This window comes from Colobus angolensis, unplaced genomic scaffold (assembly GCF_000951035.1).
Source record: "Colobus angolensis palliatus isolate OR3802 unplaced genomic scaffold, Cang.pa_1.0 Scaffold174, whole genome shotgun sequence".
NCBI classification, from domain to species: Eukaryota; Metazoa; Chordata; class Mammalia; order Primates; family Cercopithecidae; genus Colobus; species Colobus angolensis.
This window is the reverse complement of record NW_012114866.1, coordinates 443,697-467,762: the sequence shown is the minus strand read 5'-3', so window position 1 is coordinate 467,762 and position 24,066 is coordinate 443,697. Positions and strand designations below refer to the sequence as shown.

At 35.5% G+C, this 24,066-nt stretch overlaps 1 protein-coding gene across 5 annotated transcripts in view; it reads left to right on the top strand.

Moving 5' to 3' along the window:
• FOLH1B (folate hydrolase 1B) overlaps positions 1-24,066 on the top strand; it is a 63,824-nt gene that overhangs the window by 17,602 nt on the left and 22,156 nt on the right. For 4 of the 5 annotated variants that reach the window (XM_011938465.1, XM_011938463.1, XM_011938466.1 and 1 more), the window contains 9 exons: positions 996-1,097; positions 7,123-7,248; positions 8,035-8,221; positions 10,692-10,785; positions 15,442-15,540; positions 16,729-16,814; positions 18,178-18,297; positions 20,718-20,800; positions 22,738-22,801. In XM_011938465.1, the coding sequence (XP_011793855.1) occupies positions 996-1,097; positions 7,123-7,248; positions 8,035-8,221; positions 10,692-10,785; positions 15,442-15,540; positions 16,729-16,814; positions 18,178-18,297; positions 20,718-20,800; positions 22,738-22,801 (961 nt within the window). The remainder of the gene's footprint in view (positions 1-995; positions 1,098-7,122; positions 7,249-8,034; positions 8,222-10,691; positions 10,786-15,441; positions 15,541-16,728; positions 16,815-18,177; positions 18,298-20,717; positions 20,801-22,737; positions 22,802-24,066) is intronic. The other variant, XM_011938467.1, reaches the window with a different exon arrangement.

Sequence of the window (24,066 nt, the reverse complement as noted above, 5' to 3'; positions counted from 1 at the left end):
AGCCACCGCGCCTGGCCAGGGTATTGTTGTACTTAGACCAGCTTTATGCACAGTCTTCTGCTAGATTCCATTATGTGAACCAGTTTTAAACTAACTCCTGAATCCTTTTCATGGGGCCATAGGCTTTGATAGATCCACCTAAGGCAAAGCCAACTTCCATGCTGCCTCTGAGGATTCTTGCTTTCATTTTGTTTTTTTGTTTCTGAATATTCCTTACTATTTTTTCCAATTTAATTATAAACTTAAAAAGACATATATTTGCTTCAGTGTTTTTCATTCTTTTCAGTGCATATGCTGTTCAGAGAATCTAGATATGGCCAGTTGTGGATTCCCCAATCATGTACTTTTTTTAAGTAAATTTAATATTTAATTTGTTCCTAGGTAATTATCTAAGCACTATCATAATGATTGAGATTACCAAACAAAGTTACTTTTTATTTGGGGATTAAAATTTTTCTCCAAAATCAAAAGTTAGTCCTTACAAGTTCTTTCAAGAAATTCATGAGGTAAATTTACTTCTAACCTTCTGTGAAGCAACTACATATTTAGGCTTTTATTTACACTAGCTTGGTATGTATGCCACTTACAAAAAATCAATTTCTAATTCTTCCTTCTATCAGTATACAGGTTACAGTACACAATATTCCTTTCGGAAGAGTATCTTTTCACCTCTTCTGAGCTTTTCTTTCTATAGTACTTACTTATTTTATGATTGTTGTTTTTTGTTTGGTTGATTTTTAGTTTTTGGTGGGGGTTTTTAGCTTTGTTTCCTTGAATATATCTTCCCATTTTGAGGACAAAATCTGTGATTTATTCTTCTCATGAATTCCTCACAACTTCTAGCACAGTGCTGGGTATCTGATATTATCATCAAAATCCAGAAGGATTCATTCACCCTCTACTGACATAAAAGATAATATGCATTTGTTTATGTTTGATTATAGTAATCAAACTTTAACTGATTTACTTTTGATTATAATATTTTGTTTCTCTAGATTTTCAACACATCATTATTTGAACCACCTCCTGCAGGATATGAAAATGTTTCGGATATTGTACCACCTTTCAGTGCTTTCTCTCCTCAAGGAATGCCAGAGGTAAAAACACAGTGCAACAAAATAAAAATGACAAAAAGAAGCCTTCCTTCACTTCATACGTTCAGCCAATAATTAAAGGGTCATAAAGGGACTTTTGATGTAATCCAATTAATTTTTTCCACATTTAAGTAATGAGAATGTCTTAGTAAGAAGGAGGAATATTGATTATATTTTATTCATAGTATTTTTAAAGATACAATTTACTGCAATGAGATGCACAAATCCCAAATGCACATTTATTGATTTTTGACAAATGCCTACATCTGGATGATCCGCACCCCATCAATGTACAGAATATTACTTTTACTTCAGAAAATTCCCTTGTGCTTCTTCTTAATCAGCTCTACACACCGCAGAGGATATCTTTCTTTGACATTTTTGCCACCATAAGTTAGTTTTGCCCATTCTGATTTTTCATTTTTTTGTTCAGTCTGTGTTTTCCTTTCTTGAAAAGAGATTCTTAATTTTGATATTGTCAAATTATTTTCCTTATGTTTTTGACTTTGGGCTTTCTTTATTAATATTCACCTTCTTTATTATTTACAGTGATATAACTGCATCACTTATGTATACCAGAAATTAACAATATTTTTTTATTTAAAAATAGTATTAATATTACCAGATTGAAGCGAAACAGAAATAACCAAATAGTATATGATAGCAGAAAGTATAATGAATCAATTTAATTTAAAATAGCTAAAAAATATAAATTATACTTTAAAAACCTTAAATGAATGTGATCTCTTGAAGAAATTGAAGTGTGAAGTGTGAAATTGAAGAACACTAAAATGTATTGAGCAGTGAAAAGATTATGTATAAAAAAACAGGTTGACCAGGTGCTGAGGCAGGCGGATCACCTGAGGTCAGGAGTTTGAGATCAGCCTAGCCAACATGGTGAAACCCCATCTCTATGAAAAATACAAAAAAAAAAAAAAAAAAAAATTAGCCAGATGCGGTGGCACATACCTGTAGTCCCAGCTACTCGGGAGGCTGAGACAGGAGAATGGCGTGAACCCGGGAGGCGGAGCTTGCAGTGAGCCCAGATCGCGCCACTGGATTCCAGCCTGGGCGACAGAGGGAGACTCCATCTCAGAAAAACAAAACAAAACAAAGAACAGTTAAACCGTTTGTTTCTGGATGAGAAAACATCATGTTATAAGGAGAAGATTACACCTAAATTAGTTTGTAGGTTTACTACATACCCAATTAAAATCTTTCAAATAATTTTTGGACTTTGACATTACTATTAATCATAAGAAAGTGTTATAAAGATCATTGTGTCTTATTTCCTTCAAATAGACTTAAAATCTTCCAGATCAATGGCTAAATAGAAAGAGCACACATGTTGTATGGGTTTGCTGTTTATGTTCAAATATCAGATGAGTTTGCTGATCGGTGTTCCTCACTGGATCATCTGTAACCCAGCTAGTGGAGTGTTAATTCTTTCAAAACTATGTGTGTCCATATGTATGTTTAAAACATTTCACCGGCCGGGCGCGGTGGCTCACACCTGCAATCCCAGCGCTCTGGAGGCTGAGGCGGGCGGATCATGAGGTCAGTAGATTGAGATCATTCTGGCTAACACGGTGAAACCCTGTCTCTACTAAAAATACAAAAAAGTTAGCCAGGCGAGGTGGCGGGCGACTGTAGTCCCAGCTACTCGGGAGGCTGAGGCAGGAGAATGGCGTGAACTCGGGAGGTGGAGCTTGCAGTGGGCCGAGATCGCAACTCCCGACCTCAGGTGATCCGCCTGCCTCCGCATCAGGCCCACCTGCTTTTTCAAACATAATCTTTTCACTGCTCAATACATTTCAGTGTTCTTCAGTTTCACACTTCACACTGCAACTTTTTCAATAGATAACATTCATTTAAGATTTTTAAAGTACTTTTCATATTTTTTAGCAATTTTAAATTATTATTTAAATTTATGCACTTCAGCCGGGGCGAGAGAGCTAGACTTCGTCTCAAAAAAAAATAAATAAATAAAAAATAAAAAAAAATACACGATTCCACGATCAGTAATCTTTGAATTTACGTCTGAATCCTGTGGAATAGGAAATATGGGACTCTGCTTTATGATGTTTAAAATTAGCAATTTGCAGTGTTGATAAAATATAGGCTATTCTAGTGGTTCTCAAGCTTTAGTGTCTGTCACAATAATCTGGATGGCTTGTAAAACACAGATTCTGGTTTCCACTTCCTAAGTTTAATGGGGTGGAGCCTTAGAGTTTGTGCTTGTAACAAGTGTGATATTGTTTCTGAGGGTTCAAGGACCATCTTTGAGAATCACTGGTTTTGCCTCCCAATTCTATCTCTATAAATAAGAGTTAGGGAGATGGAAGCTTAAGGAAACAAAGAAAATTCCAGGCTAAGAGGTGCAAGATTCTATTTATTCACAGTCGTAGAACAATGGATAGTACAGTGTAAATTGTACAAGAAGGTCTTTGTCTAAAAACAAAGCTCTTTTCTAACTCACAGTGACAACTTGCATTTGAGAAGTGCTGAGAGGGAATATCTGTCACACTTGTTTTCATTTTCAAAGTTTACCCTCATTTTTAAGCTAATATCTTTTTCAGTTTTCTCTCCCTCACAATTTGTTTTGTGAGAATTGCTGATATATCAAAGGACAGCCATATTTAGAGACATTTAAAGGTATAGTCTCCTCAAAGTTACATTAAGGGTAAATTTCATGTAGGATACTTACACTAAAAAAATTATTTTGCTGAAATCAAATTGGTTAATGACTTTGTAGCCACAGTTAAAATAGAATAAAAGTGTGTTCCAGAGAGGGCTAACAATGATAAATCAGAAATATAGTGTTATGATTAATAGTGCATTAATATTACATTGGTCTTAGGAAGAAATACAAGAGCTAAATGTAATCCTTTTACAGAGGCAAAGATTCAAATGTCAGTTTCCCAATTAGATTCACATTTTATTTAATATTACACCCACTTAAGCTCCAGTTCACCATTTGTATACTCTATTTAAATGCTTTTTTTATACTACTTATCACCTTTTAATATAATGTATGCTTTGCTTAGTTATTAAATTTAATGCTCATTATCATATTATCCCATCCAGTTACAGGAAATCCCCAACTTAAGATGGCTACTTAAAATTTTTTGACTTTATGATGGTGCAATAGCCATACTCATTCAATCCACTTCTCAACTTACCATGAGGTTGTGTCTGGATAAATCCATTATAAATTGAAAATATCCTAAGTCAAAAACACACTTTAGACGCATAATTATTTTCAACTTAGGTGAGTTTAATAAGACTTAATCCCATTGTGACTGAAAGAGGACCTGCTGTGTAAGTTCCTTCAAGGGCAGAGATTTGTTGCATTACATAGGGCACTACCCAACACATAATAAATCTTCCCCAATTTGTCAAATGAATCCTAGAATCAGCTTGGAGATGATTCTATTTTAATATCTCATATATATTTGTTGTGTACATGCTATGAAAAATGTGGTCAAAAAGGGAAACAATAGCCAAAATAAAATGATGGGATTTTGGAAATCATCTGGGACAGGGTTTTCAAACTGGGCTGTGTAAAGACTTTCGAAAGGCAAGCATGACAAGGTTTTAAAGAGATCAGTTTCCAGATCATCAATTACCCTGTGTACTTTTTCATGGTATTGAAAGCTAGCCTGTCATGTGATCCTGCTCCCTATTTACAAGCATTTTCATCTTATTTTACAAATGAAAAACATCTCCCACCCATTCTAAGTCAATATGAAGCATTTCTCTGTGTTTTAAAAATCTATGGGGCTCCAAAAAAAGAGACAATTAGAAATATTGTTTTCAATGTTAAGATAATGAATGATTCTAATAGCTGGGTAACAAATTCTTAGCAATTCAAATAGCTTACAATTGAGCAAAATTAAAGGTAAACCCAATTGAGTTTTCAGCTAATATCATTAAAATACACTTGTATGAAAGATCAATTTGTGATTTTCAGATTATAACTTGAAAGAAGTTTAAATAAGTTAGTGACAATTCCATAACACATCTTTGATTCCTATCCAAGTTTTCTCAGAACTTACTATAAAAACAAGAAATATAAATTGAACTGTTGTTGCTGGCCATCTCATTCTAGCAATAATTTGTTCACCTACTGAACAAATGTGTTAAGATAATGCTTCACTGTCCCACTCATTGCATTAAGATATATTTCTAATCAAATATTATGGTTAAGCATTATTTATAAGAATTGCAATGATGCTGTTAGATTTAATTTGATACTACTAGTAATTACAATTATAACTATCTTTTTTTTGAGACCAAGTCTTACTCCATTGCCTAGGCTGGAGTGCAGTGGTATGATCTCAGCTAACTGCAACCTCCACCTCCCATGTTCAAGCAATTCTCGGGACTCAGCCCCCGAGTAGCTGGGATTACAGGCACTTGCCACCACGCCCAGCTGATTTTTATGTTTTTAGTAGAGATGGGTTTTCACTATGTTGGCCAGGCTGGTCTTGAACTCCCAACCTCAAGTGATCTGCCCGCCCCAGTCTCCTAAAGTGCTAGAATTACAGACACGAGCCACCATGCCTGGCCTATAATTATAACTTACTCCTGAAGCTGTTTCTTAACACAATCTGTCACAAAAATAAATATTTTTTTAAAAAAATTGACATAGATATACTGATTCAAGGAAATTTGACAGTGATTAATAAAAGACTTTCAAGCATACTCATATTTAAGGTAATAGATTCTGGAATTACATCTAGAATGCTAGTTGATAATTATGGAGTGTTCTCTTGGGATCAACATCTGTGAGAAGGAAAGTGGATTAGGCAGAGGGAGAAGTCACCCTGCAATGCCAGCTCAAGGATAGCCTTGGCTAAGCCTGTAAGGAGGTCTGGAATAGTTTCTCAGAATTATCCTATGTTAGACTGAGATGTCCAGGTCTCCATACCCTCACATCAATCAGTCACTGAATGTGTGGCATTCTAGGAAGGGACATGACCTTGAGCAAGGGGGCTGTCTATAGCTGAGGCAATCCTTGAAGGGGCTGACAGATGAAGGTTGTCTGCAGAGAGCCTTCCCTGCAGCTGGAGCAAAAAGTCCCTCATTGACCATGAACCTGGACAACTCATCCTAGTGCCCAGTACAAATATATTTTACTTTATAGTAAAATTCTGTGGAGGAAGGTGGACAATATACAAGTTCAAGAAAACAAAAGAGATGACAAAATTTTGACCGTAAAGAAGAGCATGTTCATGTATTTTTTAAAATTGATGATGTTGAATAGCAAATAAATATAGTTTTTAAATTCCTTTGGATTGATATAAAAGTTATATACAATTTCATCTAAAAATGTTAATATTTATAGTAAGCTAGATATTGCATGCTTTGCAGCTACTTAATGGTATGATAAAACATTTAAAATTTTAGATGAAGGGGTACATTGCCAACATTAATTTAGGGAACAGGTGAGCAAAAAAAGCTTGGAAGGTCACTAATTTAATCTAGCAGGTCATTTAGCAAATGAGAATATTGAGACTCAAATATGATATAAGATTTGCACATCATCACATTAATGATTAAAATTAGACCTATAAACCAGTGATGTTACCTGTCTATTTTTCTTTACTTGGCAGTTGTTAAGAAGCATTAAACTGCTCCCTGTGAACACATTCTGAAGAAAGGAAAGATCTCATTAGGGGCTTCTTAGCCTAGGGTATCTAGACCCCTTCATGTTGCGTGCTGCAATGTGTTTATGTATAATACTTTTCTGTGGGAGAGTGCTTCTGTAGCTTCAGCTTCATAGCCACTAAATGTGGGACAAATACAAACAGATATTACTTAATTCATATGCTCTAGCCCATCTAATTCCATTCTCAATTTAAGTTCATTTTTCCCTTGAATCTCTTCTTCGGAGCTCATGCATTTCTGACCCTCTTGTGTGCTCTAACCTCTTCCCTCTTTCAAAAATGTCCAACAGTCCCCATGCAGAAAAACCTCCTTGTTTTACATCTGACTTACATGAAGTCATTCCTGATTTCAACAGGGCGATCTAGTGTATGTTAACTATGCACGAACTGAAGACTTCTTCAAATTGGAACGGGACATGAAAATCAATTGCTCTGGGAAAATTGTAATTGCCAGATATGGGAAAGTTTTCAGAGGAAATAAGGTAAAAAATCATCTTTTTTTTCTCTCCCTCATAGTGGGTTTTACATGTGTAGAATCATTTTCTTAAAACTTTATGAATACCATGATTTTCTTGTATTCTGTGACTTGCCCATGTTACAGACAGGTGGGCATAAAGCTTACATTTACTAGGTTATATCCCAGGGTTAAAGTTGATCATTGGAATTTGGCCAGTGCAGATGGTTAGGGTGAACAGAACAAATTTTTCTGTGCTTACAGGTTATGCCTGTGGCCTACAAAGAAACATGCACTGGGTTTATTATTAAGTTTCAGTATTTCTGTTTTAAATATTTTCTACAAAAATATTTACTAAATTAAATTGTAATATGAATTGTTATAAATAATGAGCGAAAACAGTTTACACATAGCAAATTTAAATATTACTCTCATTTTATTTGTTAATAAATATATTTTTCTTTTTAGTGGGAAATTAAATTTTAAAAAATTCCCTTTCGACTATAGAACAAATAGGAATTTGGCCTGTGAGATCTACTTGCTTATTATACTTCTAAGCTAGAGGAAGGGAAAAGCAAATACTCACTACCACTAATAAGAACATTACCAAATCTGACGCTCTGAGGATTTCTGGAGCTTACAGTAGCAAAAAGAAAAGGGAAATTCTCTCTGAGGTATCCTTTGTTGTAGGCCTAATGACAAAAGTTTGAAGATAAAGTTCTACTACTCATTTAAGTGTAATATTGAAAACTGATGTTACCGAATCTGGAACAACCAGTTTAAAATAAGGAAAGAAAGACACTGTGTTTTCTAGGTTAAAAATGCCCAGCTGGCAGGGGCCAAAGGAGTCATTCTCTACTCAGACCCTGCTGACTACTTTGCTCCTGGGGTGAAGTCCTATCCAGATGGTTGGAATCTTCCTGGAGGTGGTGTCCAGCGTGGAAATATCTTAAATCTGAATGGTGCAGGAGACCCTCTCACACCAGGTTACCCAGCAAATGGTGAGTGATCAATCCTTGAATATAAAAGGAAACTTAACATTTGAAAGAGACTTTATTATAGAATTTCCTTTGGCACAATGGACTAAGCATGTCTTTTTTAATTCTCTTTGCATTTAAGAATGAAAGAATTTTGAACTCTAAAATGATTGGTTCAGGTCCCTTACCCCCTTATTTGGAAACTTGGGCCTAGTGGGTTTTCAAATTCAGACTTTTTCAGATATTTAAAAAACATCATGGTGTTACACATATACCATAACTTGCATAACAGTGACGTAGGGGCCTGGGACAGAATGTGAGGAAAAAGCATATAAATATTTTTGCTGCAGAGTGTATGAATACTTACACTAAGTAGTAAGTAGGGGGTGGGGAATAAGGAATATAAACAGGCTTATGTCTGCTCAAGTCGAATTTTCCTTTCAAATGAGTTCAGCTCAGATCAGGTTTTGCTGTTAAATAAATTCCCCCCAGATTTACAGATTTAACAGTGTTTTTGGATTTCGCAGTTGTGGGTAAGGGACAGGAGAGCAAAAGTTCCATAAACTTGTTAAATGGCCAATTTAGGATATAGGGCCCAGGAAAAGCATATTGCTTCATTGCTATAAGGTAACAGAGATAACTTTAAAAGAATGTTTCCTAAATGGCAGCATTTTAGTTGCATTAACAACCCTAAAGCTAGGGGATGTTATTATCTCTTATTTGACAGGGGAGGAAAGTGAGACTAGAAGTCAGCCCAAGATCACCCCTCCTCTAAATGAGCAGTTGGATTCAAATTCAGACAGTCTGGCTCACAGAGTCCACCTACTAGTCCTATGCTGAGAGGCTCCTCTGTAAAACATTAACAAAAGGAGCTAATTTATTTTGAATGTGCTCAACTATTTGATGATGTTTACAAAAATCTGTGATCATTAAGTTTGTGTGGTTTAAAGCTAACTAAATTTTTAAAACTTGTGTGAAATACTTTGCCAAGTTATCTGTGACATTTACGTCTTCATCTGGTTTTACTCTTAAATCATAGACTCCTGTAAAGGTTATATATATATATATATATATTTTTTTGGCTTTGTAAATCTTAGAACATAATATATATTTATATTATCAGAATCTTTTTTCTTTTTTAAAAAATGATACATGTTACCCTATAGCAAAATTACATAAATATGCCTGAACTTTATTTACTCCACCTTTTTATTTCCAAGTTTTAAAAAACACAGCTTAGCCTAAGCTGTATTAGTTATGCAAAGTCAAAATAATGAAAATAAAATGAGATTAACTGGAATGTTTCTGTTGATTTTCTTCAAATTTCAATGATGGTATTTTAGGGGGAAAATTATGTTATTTCTATGAGACTAATGTTTATTGAATTTTTTTTTGTGCCCTATACATTTTTATTTTCCTTCTAATTTTACTTTTTATTATGGCATAATTCTAACATATATGAAAGTAGAGACAGTTATCAACATGTTGTCAATCTTGTTTTATTTGTTTATCATTCCAATTTTTTGCTATTATTCTAGAGAATTTGAAAACAAATCCCACACAACATATCATTATGTCATTTTATGCATAAAAAGAATAAGGATTTGCAGTTACCTAAGTTTCTTATTAGATTGTTTTAAAAACATACAGAAAAAAATGGAAAAACAGCTCTAATTTTTCTTAAATCTGAAGAAATGACAGAATGTGTGTGCTTATTTTGAGGTAGAGTTTACATGCAATGAAATGCATAGATCTTAAGAGTTCAGTTCAATAAATATTGCAAATTGCATGTGTTTATGTCACTAAAAATAGGATATAAGGACATTTCCATCACTCTGGAGAGTTCTTTTGTACCCCTTTCTGGTCAATTTTCTCTGTGTCCCCTAGAAGCAATCACTTTCTAATATCTAGTGTCGTGTATTAGTTTGCCTGGGTTTGAACTTCAAGTAAATGGAATCAAACAGTAGATTTTTTTTTAAAGCTTTGTTTATTTCAGTGTAGTAATTTGAGATTTTCCATCACATTGTATGTATTAATTTTTTTCTTCCGATGATTGAGTAGCATTCCATTGTGGGATTATACTACGGATTGTTTATTCATTCTTCTGTTAGAAACCTGGACTTTGTCTAATATTTGGCTAATATAAATGTGACTGTTATGAACAATTTTGTACATGTCTTCTTGTGGGCATGTGCTCATCTTTCTAGAGTAAATACCCAGGAGTGGAATTGCTGTGCCGTAGTGTACATTTCTGCTTGACATTGCTTTTCGAAAGAGTTATCTTAAGTGATTGTATAATTTTAGACTAGACTCACACAAGCAATGTATGGGGATTTCAGTTGCTCCACATTCTCGCTAACATTTGAACTGTTAATCGGTTTTACTTTAACAATTCTAGCAAATGTGACATTAGAATGTATTTAATGTGATTTACAGAGAACCATTTGAATGAAACTGAGTTTTAACTGGAAGTATGGCAATTTTTTTTTCTCAGAATATGCTTATAGGCGTGGAATTGCAGAGGCTGTTGGTCTTCCAAGTATTCCTGTTCATCCGATTGGATACTATGATGCACAGAAGCTCCTAGAGTAAGTTTGTAAGAAACAATGGATGGCTGTTTGGGTAATTTTCATTATTGATAGTTTTCAAATGTTAGCCTTTTGTCTCCATTTTTTAGTACTTAAATTTTCCAACATGGGTGCTGCTTGTAATTTTATCACTATAAAATAGAGTAGTGGTTCTGTTCTGGAATTTAGTATATACATGAGTATCTAGTGTATGACAGCCATGAAAATGATCCTTTCAGATATGTAACTGCAGGGAGCCTAATTGATCAATTGCTCCAGACGCTGTGCTTTGAAACCCCACTCTATTTGTGTCAACACTATGCTTCCTGTAGTTCTTCTCAGGCAATGACTGAGTGTGGCAACGATACTACTACAGGCCTGTTTCTGGAAGGCACTGGACTCCTCTGATGCAAAAGTTTAACCCAGGGATTCCCTGATAGCCTGGCTCAAATAGATGCTGCACCCAACACTCCTCTTTCTTTTCCTCCTCCCTTTTTCCTTTATTCAATATTAGACCTACCTTGCAGTCTAAGGATTTTCTCAGGGTTTCCTAGCTCTCTCCTCATTTTCCACACATGCTTTTCCCTAGTAAATCTCTTACTCATGTGTTCCTCTGACTAAGTCTGAGAAGACCCAGAATTACACACTATGAGAGCCACTTCCATTTTGTTTATATCTCTAATCTTCTTCTCCTTCTGCTTTCATTATCGAAACTTTCTGCTTTCATTACCAAAACTTTCCCAGATTTGTTCCACTTAACCTGGCATTGGAACTGTTTCCTCTTTCCTGTGATTCTTTCTCCCATTGCCATGTCCTTTTTTTTTTTGAGACAGAGTCTCACTCTGTTGCCCAGGCTGGAGTGCAGTGGTGCGATCTTGGCTCACTGCAACCCCCACCTCCCGGGTTCAAGCAATTCTCCTGCCTCAGCCTCTTGAGTAGCTGGGATTACAGGTGCCCACCACTATGCCCAACTGATTTTTGTATTTTTAGTAGAGATGGGGTTTCACCATGCTGGTCAGGCTGGTCTTGAACTCCTGATCTCAGGTGATCTGCCTGCCTCAGCCTCCCAAAGTGCTGGGATTACAGGCGTGAGTCACCACGCCTTATTCTTTAGAGGTGAGAGAACACTGGCTTTTCTAAAAGTGAAATTGATAGATAACAAAGCGTCTGGCCAGTTAGTCCCTTTTCTTCTTTGAGTTCAAGCATTTCTTAATCATTTTACTCCAGTATGTATGAGGAAGCACAACAGTAAGTGCTAAAGCATAATTAGCACTCCATCCAGGATACCTGCTATTACTGTTACTGTTGGCACTATAATTATCATCCTAGAGTTACTCTAGAAGACAAATTAAAACCGCATAATCACACTGTGTTCGGTATATATGTAAAGAAAAATAGGAAAAAACATACATGGTGTCCCCTTTCTCTCCCACTCAAGTCAACATAAAGTTTTTACCATCACTCACATTTCATCAATGTCTGGCCTCCAGGTAATAGCCTTTTTTTTTTATTTTTGAGACAGAATTTTGCTCTTGTTGCCCAGGCTCGAGTGCAATGACATTATCTCGCCTCACCGCAGTCTCTGCCTCCGGGGTTCAAGTGATTCTCCTGCCTCAGCCTCCCGAGTGGCTGGGATTACAGGCATGTGCCACCACCACGCCCAGCAATTTATTTTTTATTTTTTTTTTATTAGAGACGGGGTTTCTCCATGTTGGTCAGGCTGATCTCGAACTCCCGACCTCAGGTGATCCGCCCTCCTCGGCCTTCCAAAGTGCTGGGATTACAAGCGTGAGCCACCGCGCCTGACCGCAGGTAGCCCTTTTCTATTGGCACAGCTGCCGGCATTCCCCTGCACTTTCAGCTTGCTAATCTATGTTTGCAGCTACATTTTTCAGGCTACTTTTTGTTGGAAAAAATAATAATAATTTCTTGGGCTGCTTTTTGTTAGAAGGGAAACTCTGCCAAGGACTCTGTTGCCCCCATTATCTGCTTAAGTAATTTCTTTCTACCTCCTGTGTCAATATTTTATGTATAATTAAGTGTATGTATATTCTTTACTTGACTTTTGCAACTTTTCTGTATATTTAATACTCTGCTGTTTTGACTATGTATTATGCTTTCTACCAATGTAAAATGCCTCTTCATGTTGCTTGATGCTTTATACATGGCATTTTATTGTAAATAGTTTAAATAAATTTTATAATACATTAATTTCATCAATTTTTTATTTAAGTTCTCAGCATTCTTGGGCCATTATATAACTTTATATCTCTCCTTGTTTTCTCACACATGTATTAATAAACTTTTATTTCATGATATATTCCATTTGTAAGACACTGTCTTTTCTATTTAATGCACAATGCTAAACTGCTACCCACTTGAGAGAACCTGAGAGTTGAGTAGCTTGGCACACTCCCAAGGTACATGTGCAAAGAGAGTAAATTTTCACAGTGAAATTCATAAGCAAACCATATGTTCTTTTAAACAATTTTTAAAAACTAAATTACACTTATATGGACTATTTCATTATGGCTTAGAAAGTGGATAAATAGAAATGCCTATTTTTAATTATGAAATTTTGAATGTAAAATGCACTTTTCCACGAAAGTTATGTTATTAACGGTGATTGTATTTATAAAATGGCTCACAGAGGCTGACACAGTAATGTCAGATGAATTACATTTGTAATTTTTCAATCAGGTAATTCCATTATACAATCAGAGCACAGCTGATATTGACCTAGTGAACCAGACCAAATTGTAAACATTTAAATAAATCTCACATCTAATTCCATGATATTATGCATCCTTTTTTTCTAATTACAAAGATAATACAGGTTCATGTTTTACTTTTTTTTTTTTTGAGACTGAGTGTCACTCTGTTGCCCAGGCTGGAGTGCAGTGGTGCGATCTCGGCTCACTGCAACCTCTGCCTCCCAGGTTCAAGCGATTCTCCTGCCTCAGCCTCCCAAGTAGCTGGGACTACAGGCAATCGCCACTATGCCCAGCTAAGTTTTGTATTTTTAGTACAGACGGGGTTCACCATGTTGGCCAGGATGGTCTCCATCTCTTGACCTCATGATCCACTTGCCTCGGCCTCCCAAAGTGCTGGGATTACAAGCATGAGCCACAGTGCCCAGCCCCATGTTTTAAATTTTTATATAACTGAGATAATACTCTCTCTATATATATATAGTTTTGAAATTTGCTTTTCTTCACTCAATAGTATATCATAAGCATTTTTCTATATTATTAATTATTCTGGTATAACATATAATATCTTTTAATCACTTCATTTACTATCATAGTCATTAATGTATTATTTGAGTACGTATCAATTGTTGAAGATCTGAGCATTTTAAAATGCTCTATCAACGTGTAAATAATCCCTCTCCTTTTTCCCTTTTTCACTAAGGAGTTTGGATATTAAACAGAATTTCATTTTAAAACGAGATATGAATTCTAATGAATTTTCCATGAGAAAGTGATCTTATTGATTGTTTTCTTATTGCACGTGTAGTAGATTCTAGGTTAAGTTGAGCTATGCACATTTCCTCAAACACATAGACAGGGAACAAGCACCTATGTACAGGCACAGAAGAAAACAGGACACAGCAGAGCGTGCTCCACTGCACTGCCTGGAGTGCACGAGGGTGCGTGACCACAGAGAAAGCCATAAAGGACAGATTGAAATTCTCCACTTTGGATTTCAGAACTAAACATCTCAGTATAATATCAGATAATGACATTTATTTTTCCAGGCCATTATTTAAGTGGAGCTCGGTTTAAGGTTTGGAATATTCATTTAACGGGAACAAAATGCCCATGGTAGGCCCAAAGAAGTCTATTTTTGCCTTACAGCTGAATTTTTATAAAAATGTAGTTACAATTAAAGTAGAGATTATTCAGTTTGAACAGTCTTTTAAGTTTGCCTGGAAACAACATTCATCTCTCAGTAGCTATTTAGTAAAAGTATATTGTTTTACATGCCCACATCAAGAATAAGTTAATCCATCATCTTAATACAGTAAAGGCAGATATGTTGAAGTGAAACTACAAGAACCCCACCATTTCATAAACATTACCATGTTTTCTTTTTCAGTCACCTGCTGAAAGATAACCAGGGACCATGACATATATCGAGTGGTCTGCCTGAATCTTTATTTCTGAATTTTAAAAAATAGCGTGAAGTTTTTAGGGGCTTCTGAAATGAAATCCTTTCAAAAGAAAGGATCCTCCTGTCTTCTTAGTAGATGTGTATGAAAGTACTTTGTAAAAAATAACTATATACCAGTGAGACAAATAACAATGGAAAATTTCAGAGAGTTAGACATCAAGCTCTTTCTTCAGCACATGCTCTGGAAAGCACTTTTAGATTTACTGGTAACACAGATCAAATTCTTATCAATAATTTGAATCTTAATTATACCATTTACTAGTTGCATGACTTTGGGCATGTTATCTAATCTCTAAGCCTCCTGTGCCCCATCTGTGAAATGGAGGAAGCAATTCCTCAGAATTGTGGTAAGGGTTAAATGACATATTATATTCAAAGCACTTTGCACTCATTAAAGATATTATGAGCAGCTTCTCAATAAAGTGAATCCATTAACATTTTAATGTGTTACTTCAGGGTTTTTTTTTTTTTTGGTTATTCTTTTTTTTTTGTGTCCAACAGAAAAATGGGTGGCTCAGCACCACCAGATAGCAGCTGGAGAGGAAGTCTCAGAGTGCCCTACAATGTTGGACCTGGCTTTACTGGAAACTTTTCTACACAGTTAAGAGATTATTTTAATTTTAACTCTTTTAAGGCGGAGCCTTAAAGAAAAAAATACTAGGCCGGGCGCGGTGGCTCACGCCTGTAATATGAGCACTTTGGGAGGCCGAGGTGGGAGGATCACGAGGTAAGGAGATTGAGACCATCCTGGCTAACAGGGTGAAACCCCGTCTCTACTAAAAATAGAAAAAAATAGCCGGGCATGGTGGCAGGCACCTGTAGTCCCAGCTACTCGGGAGGCTGAGGCAGGAGAATGGCTCTAACCCGGGAGGCGGAGCTTGCAGTGAGCTGAGATCACCCCACTGCACTCCAGCCTGGGCAACAGAGCCAGACTCCATCTCAAAAAAAAAAAAAAAAAGAAAAGAAAAAATACTATAGAGGATGACAGAAAAAGTAAAGTTTATGTAATACCAGCAGGAAACAAAACTGCAAATTAGAACCAGTGTAATTTTTGCCTGTGAACAATTAGACATCTTTAAACAAGATTGAAGATTTAAATGGGTGTTGTTGGAACTCAGAAAATGGATAACCCAAAGTATGGTGTTCTGGCATGCTGAGCACTTTGAACTAAAGGATAAAAGTCCTTAGATGCAGCTTCAGAATCAATAGTTCTGACCTCCTACTTCACCCTACAAGAGCTGAGTGGAAGTTTCTCTCTGAAGTTCCCTTATCTGAAGCTCCTGCAGAAGGAAGACAATGACTTTTCTTCCCCTCCCTGAAATTTTATTGACCAGGGAAGATTGAACTCATGTAATAGGAAGGAAGACTGAGGCATATCACTTTATCTACACAGGCCTTGTCACAAGCTGTTGACTGTTCTCTAGTTCCATTCAAGTTCCAAAGTTACAAACTATTGCCTGCTCTTCCGGTCCATTTAACTCTCTTGAAAACCATTTACCACCCCTCAAAACCACCTGCAGTCCTCCACTTCCCCCTCCCCTGTGAAGAGGGTGCCAGTTAAACTTCAGCTATTTGGCCTTTGTTTGAGTCTCACATTTTGTTTGTCTCCTGTATACACTGGTGTGTTAATAAGTTTGTATGCCTTTTCTCCTGTTAATCGATTTTCAGTTTATTTTACCAGATTTGAACCTTCAAAGGCAGAGGGGAAAATTCCCTTAACCCTTATAGTGTTAATCTGTTAACCAGTTTTTTTTTTTTTTTAAAGAATGTCTTTTATCTTTGCATTAGAAAAGTCAAGATGCACATCCACTCTACCAGTGAAGTGACAAGAATTTACAATGTGATAGGTACTCTCAGAGGAGCAGTGGAACCAGGTAAAGGAATCATTTGCTTAGCAAATATTGATCAAGTAACTGTTATGTGCTGGATACTGCCAACCTCTGGGAGTGCAAAGTGAATCAAAACAAACAAACAAACGAACAAAGAAAACCAGTGGAACTCACCTAAAAACAAAATAAATAAATATGAAATAATTTTGTATTGTGGTACAGGTGGTGAAGAAAAGTGTATGTTTGGTGCTAGGCTGGGCAGATGATCAAGGCGAATGATAAATTGTGCAGGCCTCAATTAAAGAATCAAGGGAAGCAGGGTAGGGAAAGATGCATTTTTTTCGGAGTTTTCTGAATTTTTTTTTACTATGTATTTTGCGTAGGGAAATATCTTCATGATAACTATAAACATCTATATAAAAATCACATTCTTAAAAAATTAAGATAATCTTGTATTAATGAATCCTTTGCATAGTTTTATTTTCCACAACTAAAGCCACTGATAAAATATATGGACATATGATTTCCTAGAAGTTCAGATGGTCTACTAATTAATACATTTTATACATAGTCTTAGTTCATGAAGCCTCAGTTTCTTATGAACTATTTGGTTATATATTTCTTACCAAAACAGATACTATTAAATGTATATTAAACATATTAATTGCATGTTTCTTACAAGCAGTGATTTATTTTAAATCAAGAATATTGATATCCTTGTTGTTTGCATATTCTAATGAGTACTAAGTAGTATATAAGTGGCTATTATTGAATAATACTGAGTACCTATTTTGTGCCAGCTCTGTGATAAGCACTGGAGATGGGAAGATAAAAGAAGACACAGACCCGAGACAAAGAGCTCACAGTTTGTGAAGGAAGCCATATACTTAAGGGTGATCAATGCTTTATTACTCCTGAGAGCTGGGTAGGCAGAGAAATTCCCTTTTCTATAGAAAATAAAAAAGGTTCATAGAGGGAGAAAATATTTGAGCTGTACCTTAAAAACTGAATAGAAAGAATAGGAATTGGAGAACTTCCTATGTGGCCACTATGTTCCCTTATTTTGAATATATTAGAAAGTGGTAACTTAGGTAAGAGAGGAGTAATAGAGAATTACAAAAAATGTGAATAAGGATAACATTACGCTTTCTTAATTACTTATATGTAGTACTTATAATTATAGTAATACATTGAAATATGTATTTGCTTTATCACATTTATGCTTTCTCAGATAGCAGAAAAACATATTAAAATCAGAAATAACATATTTTCACAAATCTTAGGGAACCTAGCCTTTTTTTTTTTTTTTGAGTCATGAGTGCTTTGTATTTAGATGCTGTTGAGTTGTTTGCAATTTTCTCTTTTATTGACCCAAAATGACAAATAGTCTTGTATTGATGCTTTCTAGACAGATACGTCATTCTGGGAGGTCACCGGGACTCATGGGTGTTTGGTGGTATTGACCCTCAGAGTGGAGCAGCTGTTGTTCATGAAATTGTGAGGAGCTTTGGAACGCTGAAAAAGGAAGGTAATACAAACCAACAGCAAAAAAGCCAACCTATCTGAGTCTCAGTTTAGTCTTCGGTAAAGGGAGTATGAAAATACTACTTCAGCCATTACATGTGTTTCGATAAAAATACCAATACCATTTTTAATATTGGTGGGTTATATTATTTATTTTATTTTATTTTATTTTTTATTTATTTATTTTTTGAGACGGAGTCTCGCTCTGTCGCCCAGTCTGGAGTGCAGTGGCTGAATCTCGGCTCACTGCAAGTTCCGCCTCCCGGGTTTACGCCATTCTCCTGCCTCAGCCTCCCGAGTAGCTGGGACTACACGCACCCGCCACCTCACCCAGTTAGTTTTTTTGTATTTTTTTAGTAGAGACAGGTTTCACCATGTTAGCCAGGATGGTCTCGATCTCCTGACCTCATGATCCGCCCATCTCGGCCTCCCAAAGTGCTGGGATTACAGGCTTGAGCCACCATGCCCGGCCAATTATATTATTTATTTTTGCATTTATTTATATAACATTTATATTATTGATATGTATGTATTAAGTGATAATCTGAAATAAAGGAATTATACTGTTAATAGTTGTTCTTTGCAACTAAGAAGATGCAGATGGGTTACATCACTAGAGAAAACACACTGAAATTAGATTATAAGCCAAAGCTTCCTACTTAGAGACTGTAAGCAGACGTTCTTCAGTCTCTTCTAACCCCAGACCTCAGGTTAAATGTATGGAGTAATTAAGGAGATAGATGTTCTGTTCAGAGAAATACTGGTCTTAGGTCTAATGGGATTCTGTCAAAAGTTTGGAATCTGTATTCTCATACCCTTAGCACTGGTGTGCTCTCACCAAAATTAGGTTTATACTCATAACATCATCACTTTAGCCATTTTAGAATCTTCATATGATAGCCAAAGTAAAATTTAGTTCAAATGTTTGCTCTTTAACATAATAATTACATATTGAGAGCAGGAAGTTTATTCTCTTTATTGACCCTGCAAACAAGGTGTCTGGGGGCTGTAAAATATAATCTATATATTTGTAGCTACAATAAAAACAATAATATATGTTGTTTGCATAGTATTTACTTTTTTTGAGAAACTGTTTTTATATGTCCTATATACTTTGAAGTCATAGCAACTATGGAGAAGACATATTTATTTATCTTCTCATGTAACAGATAAGTTAACCAAAGTTTAGAGAATTCAGTAGTTTCCCCAGGATTATGTAGCTAGCATGTGGCAGAATAAGAGAATCAGGGTTTAAACTCAAATTTCTGACTACCAGTCCACAAAACCATGATGTCTCTATTTAAAATAAAATGTAAAGGTGCTTAGTTCTTTTTTCTACACAGCTATCTTATATTTGAAAAAAAAACAAAACAATGGAGACCTAAATTTACATAATTCACGAAGTACGTAGTGTTTAATTTTATTACAAAAATGTTTCATGATTTTGCTAGGAAATCCCTGTGGTAACTATACAAAACATCACTGTGACAATTATAAAATATGCCAAAGAAATGGAATGCTGATGAATAATAATAGGAAATTTGAGTAATACTATTGACAAAAACAAAAGACTAGAGTCAACAGCTATAGTATATACATTCTTAAACACACATGAATATTTACTAAGATGCTGAGTACTCACAATTTTTGGGGCACCTACTCAGTGTTTTCTAAACATTATTACATTTAATCCTCCCACAATCAAGTGATGTCTTCATCTTTACTCTCTTGTTCCTGGTATACAGATGAAGAAATGGAAGTTTAGTAGGTTTGAATAACTTTCCCTCAGTCGTGTTGCTAGTGAGAGAACCAGGGTTTGAAACAAGATCTTGCCTTAACTCCAAGGTCAGTGTTTATAACCTCCAAGACACATCACCCCTCTATTGAATTATGTGGTTTTCAGCAACAGCAAACATTGCTGTTGCTAACTGAGCCCTTATTGATTAATTCTGGCAGAGAATGGAGTGAAATCATACGACCAGCTGATATTGAACAATTGTTTATTTGATGTCAGAACAATAGGAAAGAATTTTAAAGGATTTTCTTTCAGTTATATCTGCTTTCAGAAGACCAAACACATCTAGAAATTTCTTTCTTTGTTCTAGGCAGTTGCAGACCACCAATGACTTCCTATGCATAGCCAATTATTATAAACCTATTAGATTGTTTTATGATCTTGCAAGATCTTTACTGTCACATTTCCCCCCATTTCTATGTAATTGTACTATTTTGTATTGACAACTTTTTAAAATCTTACAAAAGAAAATTACGTAAGTAAAGATTTTTACCACAATTCGCCCTTCCCAAACAATCAATGACTTTTTTTTGTTTTGTTTTGTTTTGTTCTTTTCCATCCGGGCTTGGTAGTATCCTGGGTACATTATGAATTTTTTTCTAGCATTTATATATACACATACATTTTAGGGTGGAGACCCAGAAGAACAATTTTGTTTGCAAGCTGGGATGCAGAAGAATTTGGTCTTCTTGGTTCTACTGAATGGGCAGAGGTTAGTTGATAATTTGCTATAATACAAATTTTTATAAAATAAATTAGCCAGGACTTATTTGCCAAGCACGTAAAAATATGAAATGAATGTAATAAGAAAATATTCAAAGTTTTTTTTTCCCCAAAACCTGAAGCAACATATTCTTGTTCAAAAATCAGCAGTAAAAATCTCTTGCTAAAGAACTAAGTTTTGTTTGAACTTTTAAGAGCCACTTAATGTCAATTGTCAAAATTATCTTTATTTCCTGGGAGTATGAGAGTAAATAAGCAGATATGCTAGAAACCAAACATCAAAACGAGTCAGTTTCTTAACCATACTGCAGTTTATTCTTCAAAATATTGTCTTAGCAAACATGAACGACCTAACAGACTTTTCCGTGAATATCTTCCCATAAACATGCCATTTAAATGGAGACTCTTCTCTGATTCGAAGGGAATGAAGCTATTTCAAATTTATGAAAAATATGAAGTTAAATTGTCTCTATTTCCTGACCACGAAGTCAAATTCTCCTGTATCATGTTTGATTTCTATCATGATTCTATTACACTTTCCAAAATATCTCCTAAAGCTAAATAAATTTTTTTCTTTTTTTGAGATGGAGTCTCACTCTTGCCCAGGCTGGAGTACAGTGACGTGATTTCTGCTCACTGCAACCTCGGCATCCCTGGTTCAAGCGATTCTCCTGCCCCAGCTTCCTGAGTAGCTGGGATTACAGGCCACCACACCTGGCTAATTTTTGTATGTTTAGTAAGATAGGGTTTTGCCATGTTGTCCAGGCTGGCCTTGAACTCCTGAGCTTAAGTGATCTGCCTGCCTTGGCCTCCCAAAGTGCTAGGATTACAGGCGTGTGCCACCACGCCTGGCTGTAAGGTATCCTTTTCATTTATTTTTCTTAATTCATAATGACCCTCTCTATATTAAATTATGTTAAAAGTAAGGCAGAAATTTCCACCACCGAATATTTACTAAGCCCTTTGAAAAGTAATTTTACCTGCTTGTATTGTTGGCTTTATATAACAGAAACATTAGCTATAAGGTAAATATATGCAAGGTTAATATTTATTCCATTAATTTCCAGTCATGCTGGAAATACTTATTGGCTCCTGTCATGCTCCAGACACTATGTGAAGCCCAGTAAACTTTAATTTTCTTTGAAAAAGTAAATGGTGCTCTTGTAGACCTAGTCAAAGTTTTATAAGAAAGAATTATGCCAATATCTGGAAGAACCTAAATATTTTGATGGTGTGATTTGTGTATTTCAAATTGTTTTTTTCACTTACATTGCATTTTTTTCATTTTTTATCTTATAGTCAGAATGCTTAGGAAATTACATACTCAGAATCCACATTGATACCTCAAAAAAACTTTGCCATGTGTTATTCTAAAAATGTGCAGTTATCAATATTGACCAGGAGATGGTGCCATCCTACAGGAGAACCTGACTTCATGGTCAGGCGATGACTTAAGTTCACTTATTTTTCATAATATGAAATTTAACTTGAAATTTCATAAACTTAAAATACTTTCATTCCATATGAACCAGACAAGATTCTCTGCTTAAATAATGAGATATTTATAGGAAGATCTTCACTGAAAAGTCGCAGGTCATTCATGTTTGCTAAGAAAATTTTTTGAAGGATAAACTACAGTATGGTTAAGAAATTAACTCCTTTTCTGCTTACCATAAGTATATGCACAGTTTCATCTTAAATATTAGTTTTTAACAAGTTTTGCTTGTTGTTTCCTACCAGTAATCTTTATTCAAATTCTTTCAAAGCAGCTCTTTTATGAGAATTTCTTAGGTCAAATTTATCATTAATATGGATCAACTCAGTTAGAAGTCTACATACGTTAAATTGTTAAATGTAGATGTGCATTTTGTGGGGGAAGGGGAGTGGGTTATAACTTTATATTTATCGTTTTCCTTTTTATTATAGGAGAATTCAAGACTCCTTCAAGAGCGTGGCGTGGCTTATATTAATGCTGATTCGTCTATAGAAGGTGAATATTGTTGGTCTCATAAGAAAAGATGTGATTAAACTAGGAGCAGCAGTCTAGTTAATAAATTATGCACTAACAAGGAAGGCTATGTATTAACGTGTGGTTGGGGAGTCTACTGCAACCTCTGACAGAAAGCAGTGTGTGAACCCTAGTTGAGAGTTGGGTGAGGCCTAGGTGAGCAAGTTTTTCTTTTCTTCTTTCCTTTCCTTTTCCTTTTGTTTTCTTTTCTTACTTTTTTTTTTTTTTTGCTTTGAAGTATAGAGTACTAATTCAGAAAAGCAGCATTCTTTGATTAGCTTCATCTGGCAGATTTCTTTTTATATATGGCAGGAATTTAGTAAGTATCTGTTGAATGATTAAGTCAGGGACCTAAAGGTTCTATAATTTAGAATGATGTAGGAAAAAAGTATCATTTGTGGGATACGGTGGCTCACACCTGTAATCGCAGCACTTTGGGAGGCTGAAGTGGGTGGATCACTTCAGGTCAGGATATGGAAACCAGCTTGGCCAACATGGTAAAAAGTCATAGCTATTACAAATGCAAAAATTAGCTGGGCGTGGTGGCACACTCAGTATAGATAACATACAAAATTAATCTTGAATTATAATTATATGCAGGTACTTTAGAAAGGGTAGGATCAAACCGCTCTGGGATTTCAGAGGAGAGAATAATAGAAACTTCAGAAAAGGCTTGAGAAATGGGATAGGCATTTGAGGCTGACTTTGAAGGATGGAAATACTTTTAATAAGCAAAGGACCAAACTAAAGGAAATCTCAGATTGATTTCCATGAAAATGGAAGAGTCCATTGTCACTACAATCCAGCTCCACTAATATGTCTGTATCTTGACCATATGCAACATCCCAGACATTGCACTCCTGTTCTCTACACTCAGATTGCTCTTCAACACTCGTTACCTGTTTAATCCTTATCCTTAGACCTTCCTTTGAAATGTTACCTTTTCAGGGAAGACATGTCTTTGTGGCACTCATCACTGTCATTATTAATTATTTGTTTTACAAGTAATAGACTGTATTCTTTAACAAGGAACAGACAGTATCTTGCTTATTCACTCCTGGATTCCTAATGTCTTATTAAATAAATATTTGTGGCACGGTTGCAAAAAATAAAGGACTAAATGAATGAAGGGGGGATTTTTTAGAATATTTTCTTTAGTGTGTTAGTAAATTTGCCATGTCAACACTTGGAGCATGAGAGCTTGATGGAGTTACATTGGCATTTACATTTTCCTTTTTTTTTTTTTT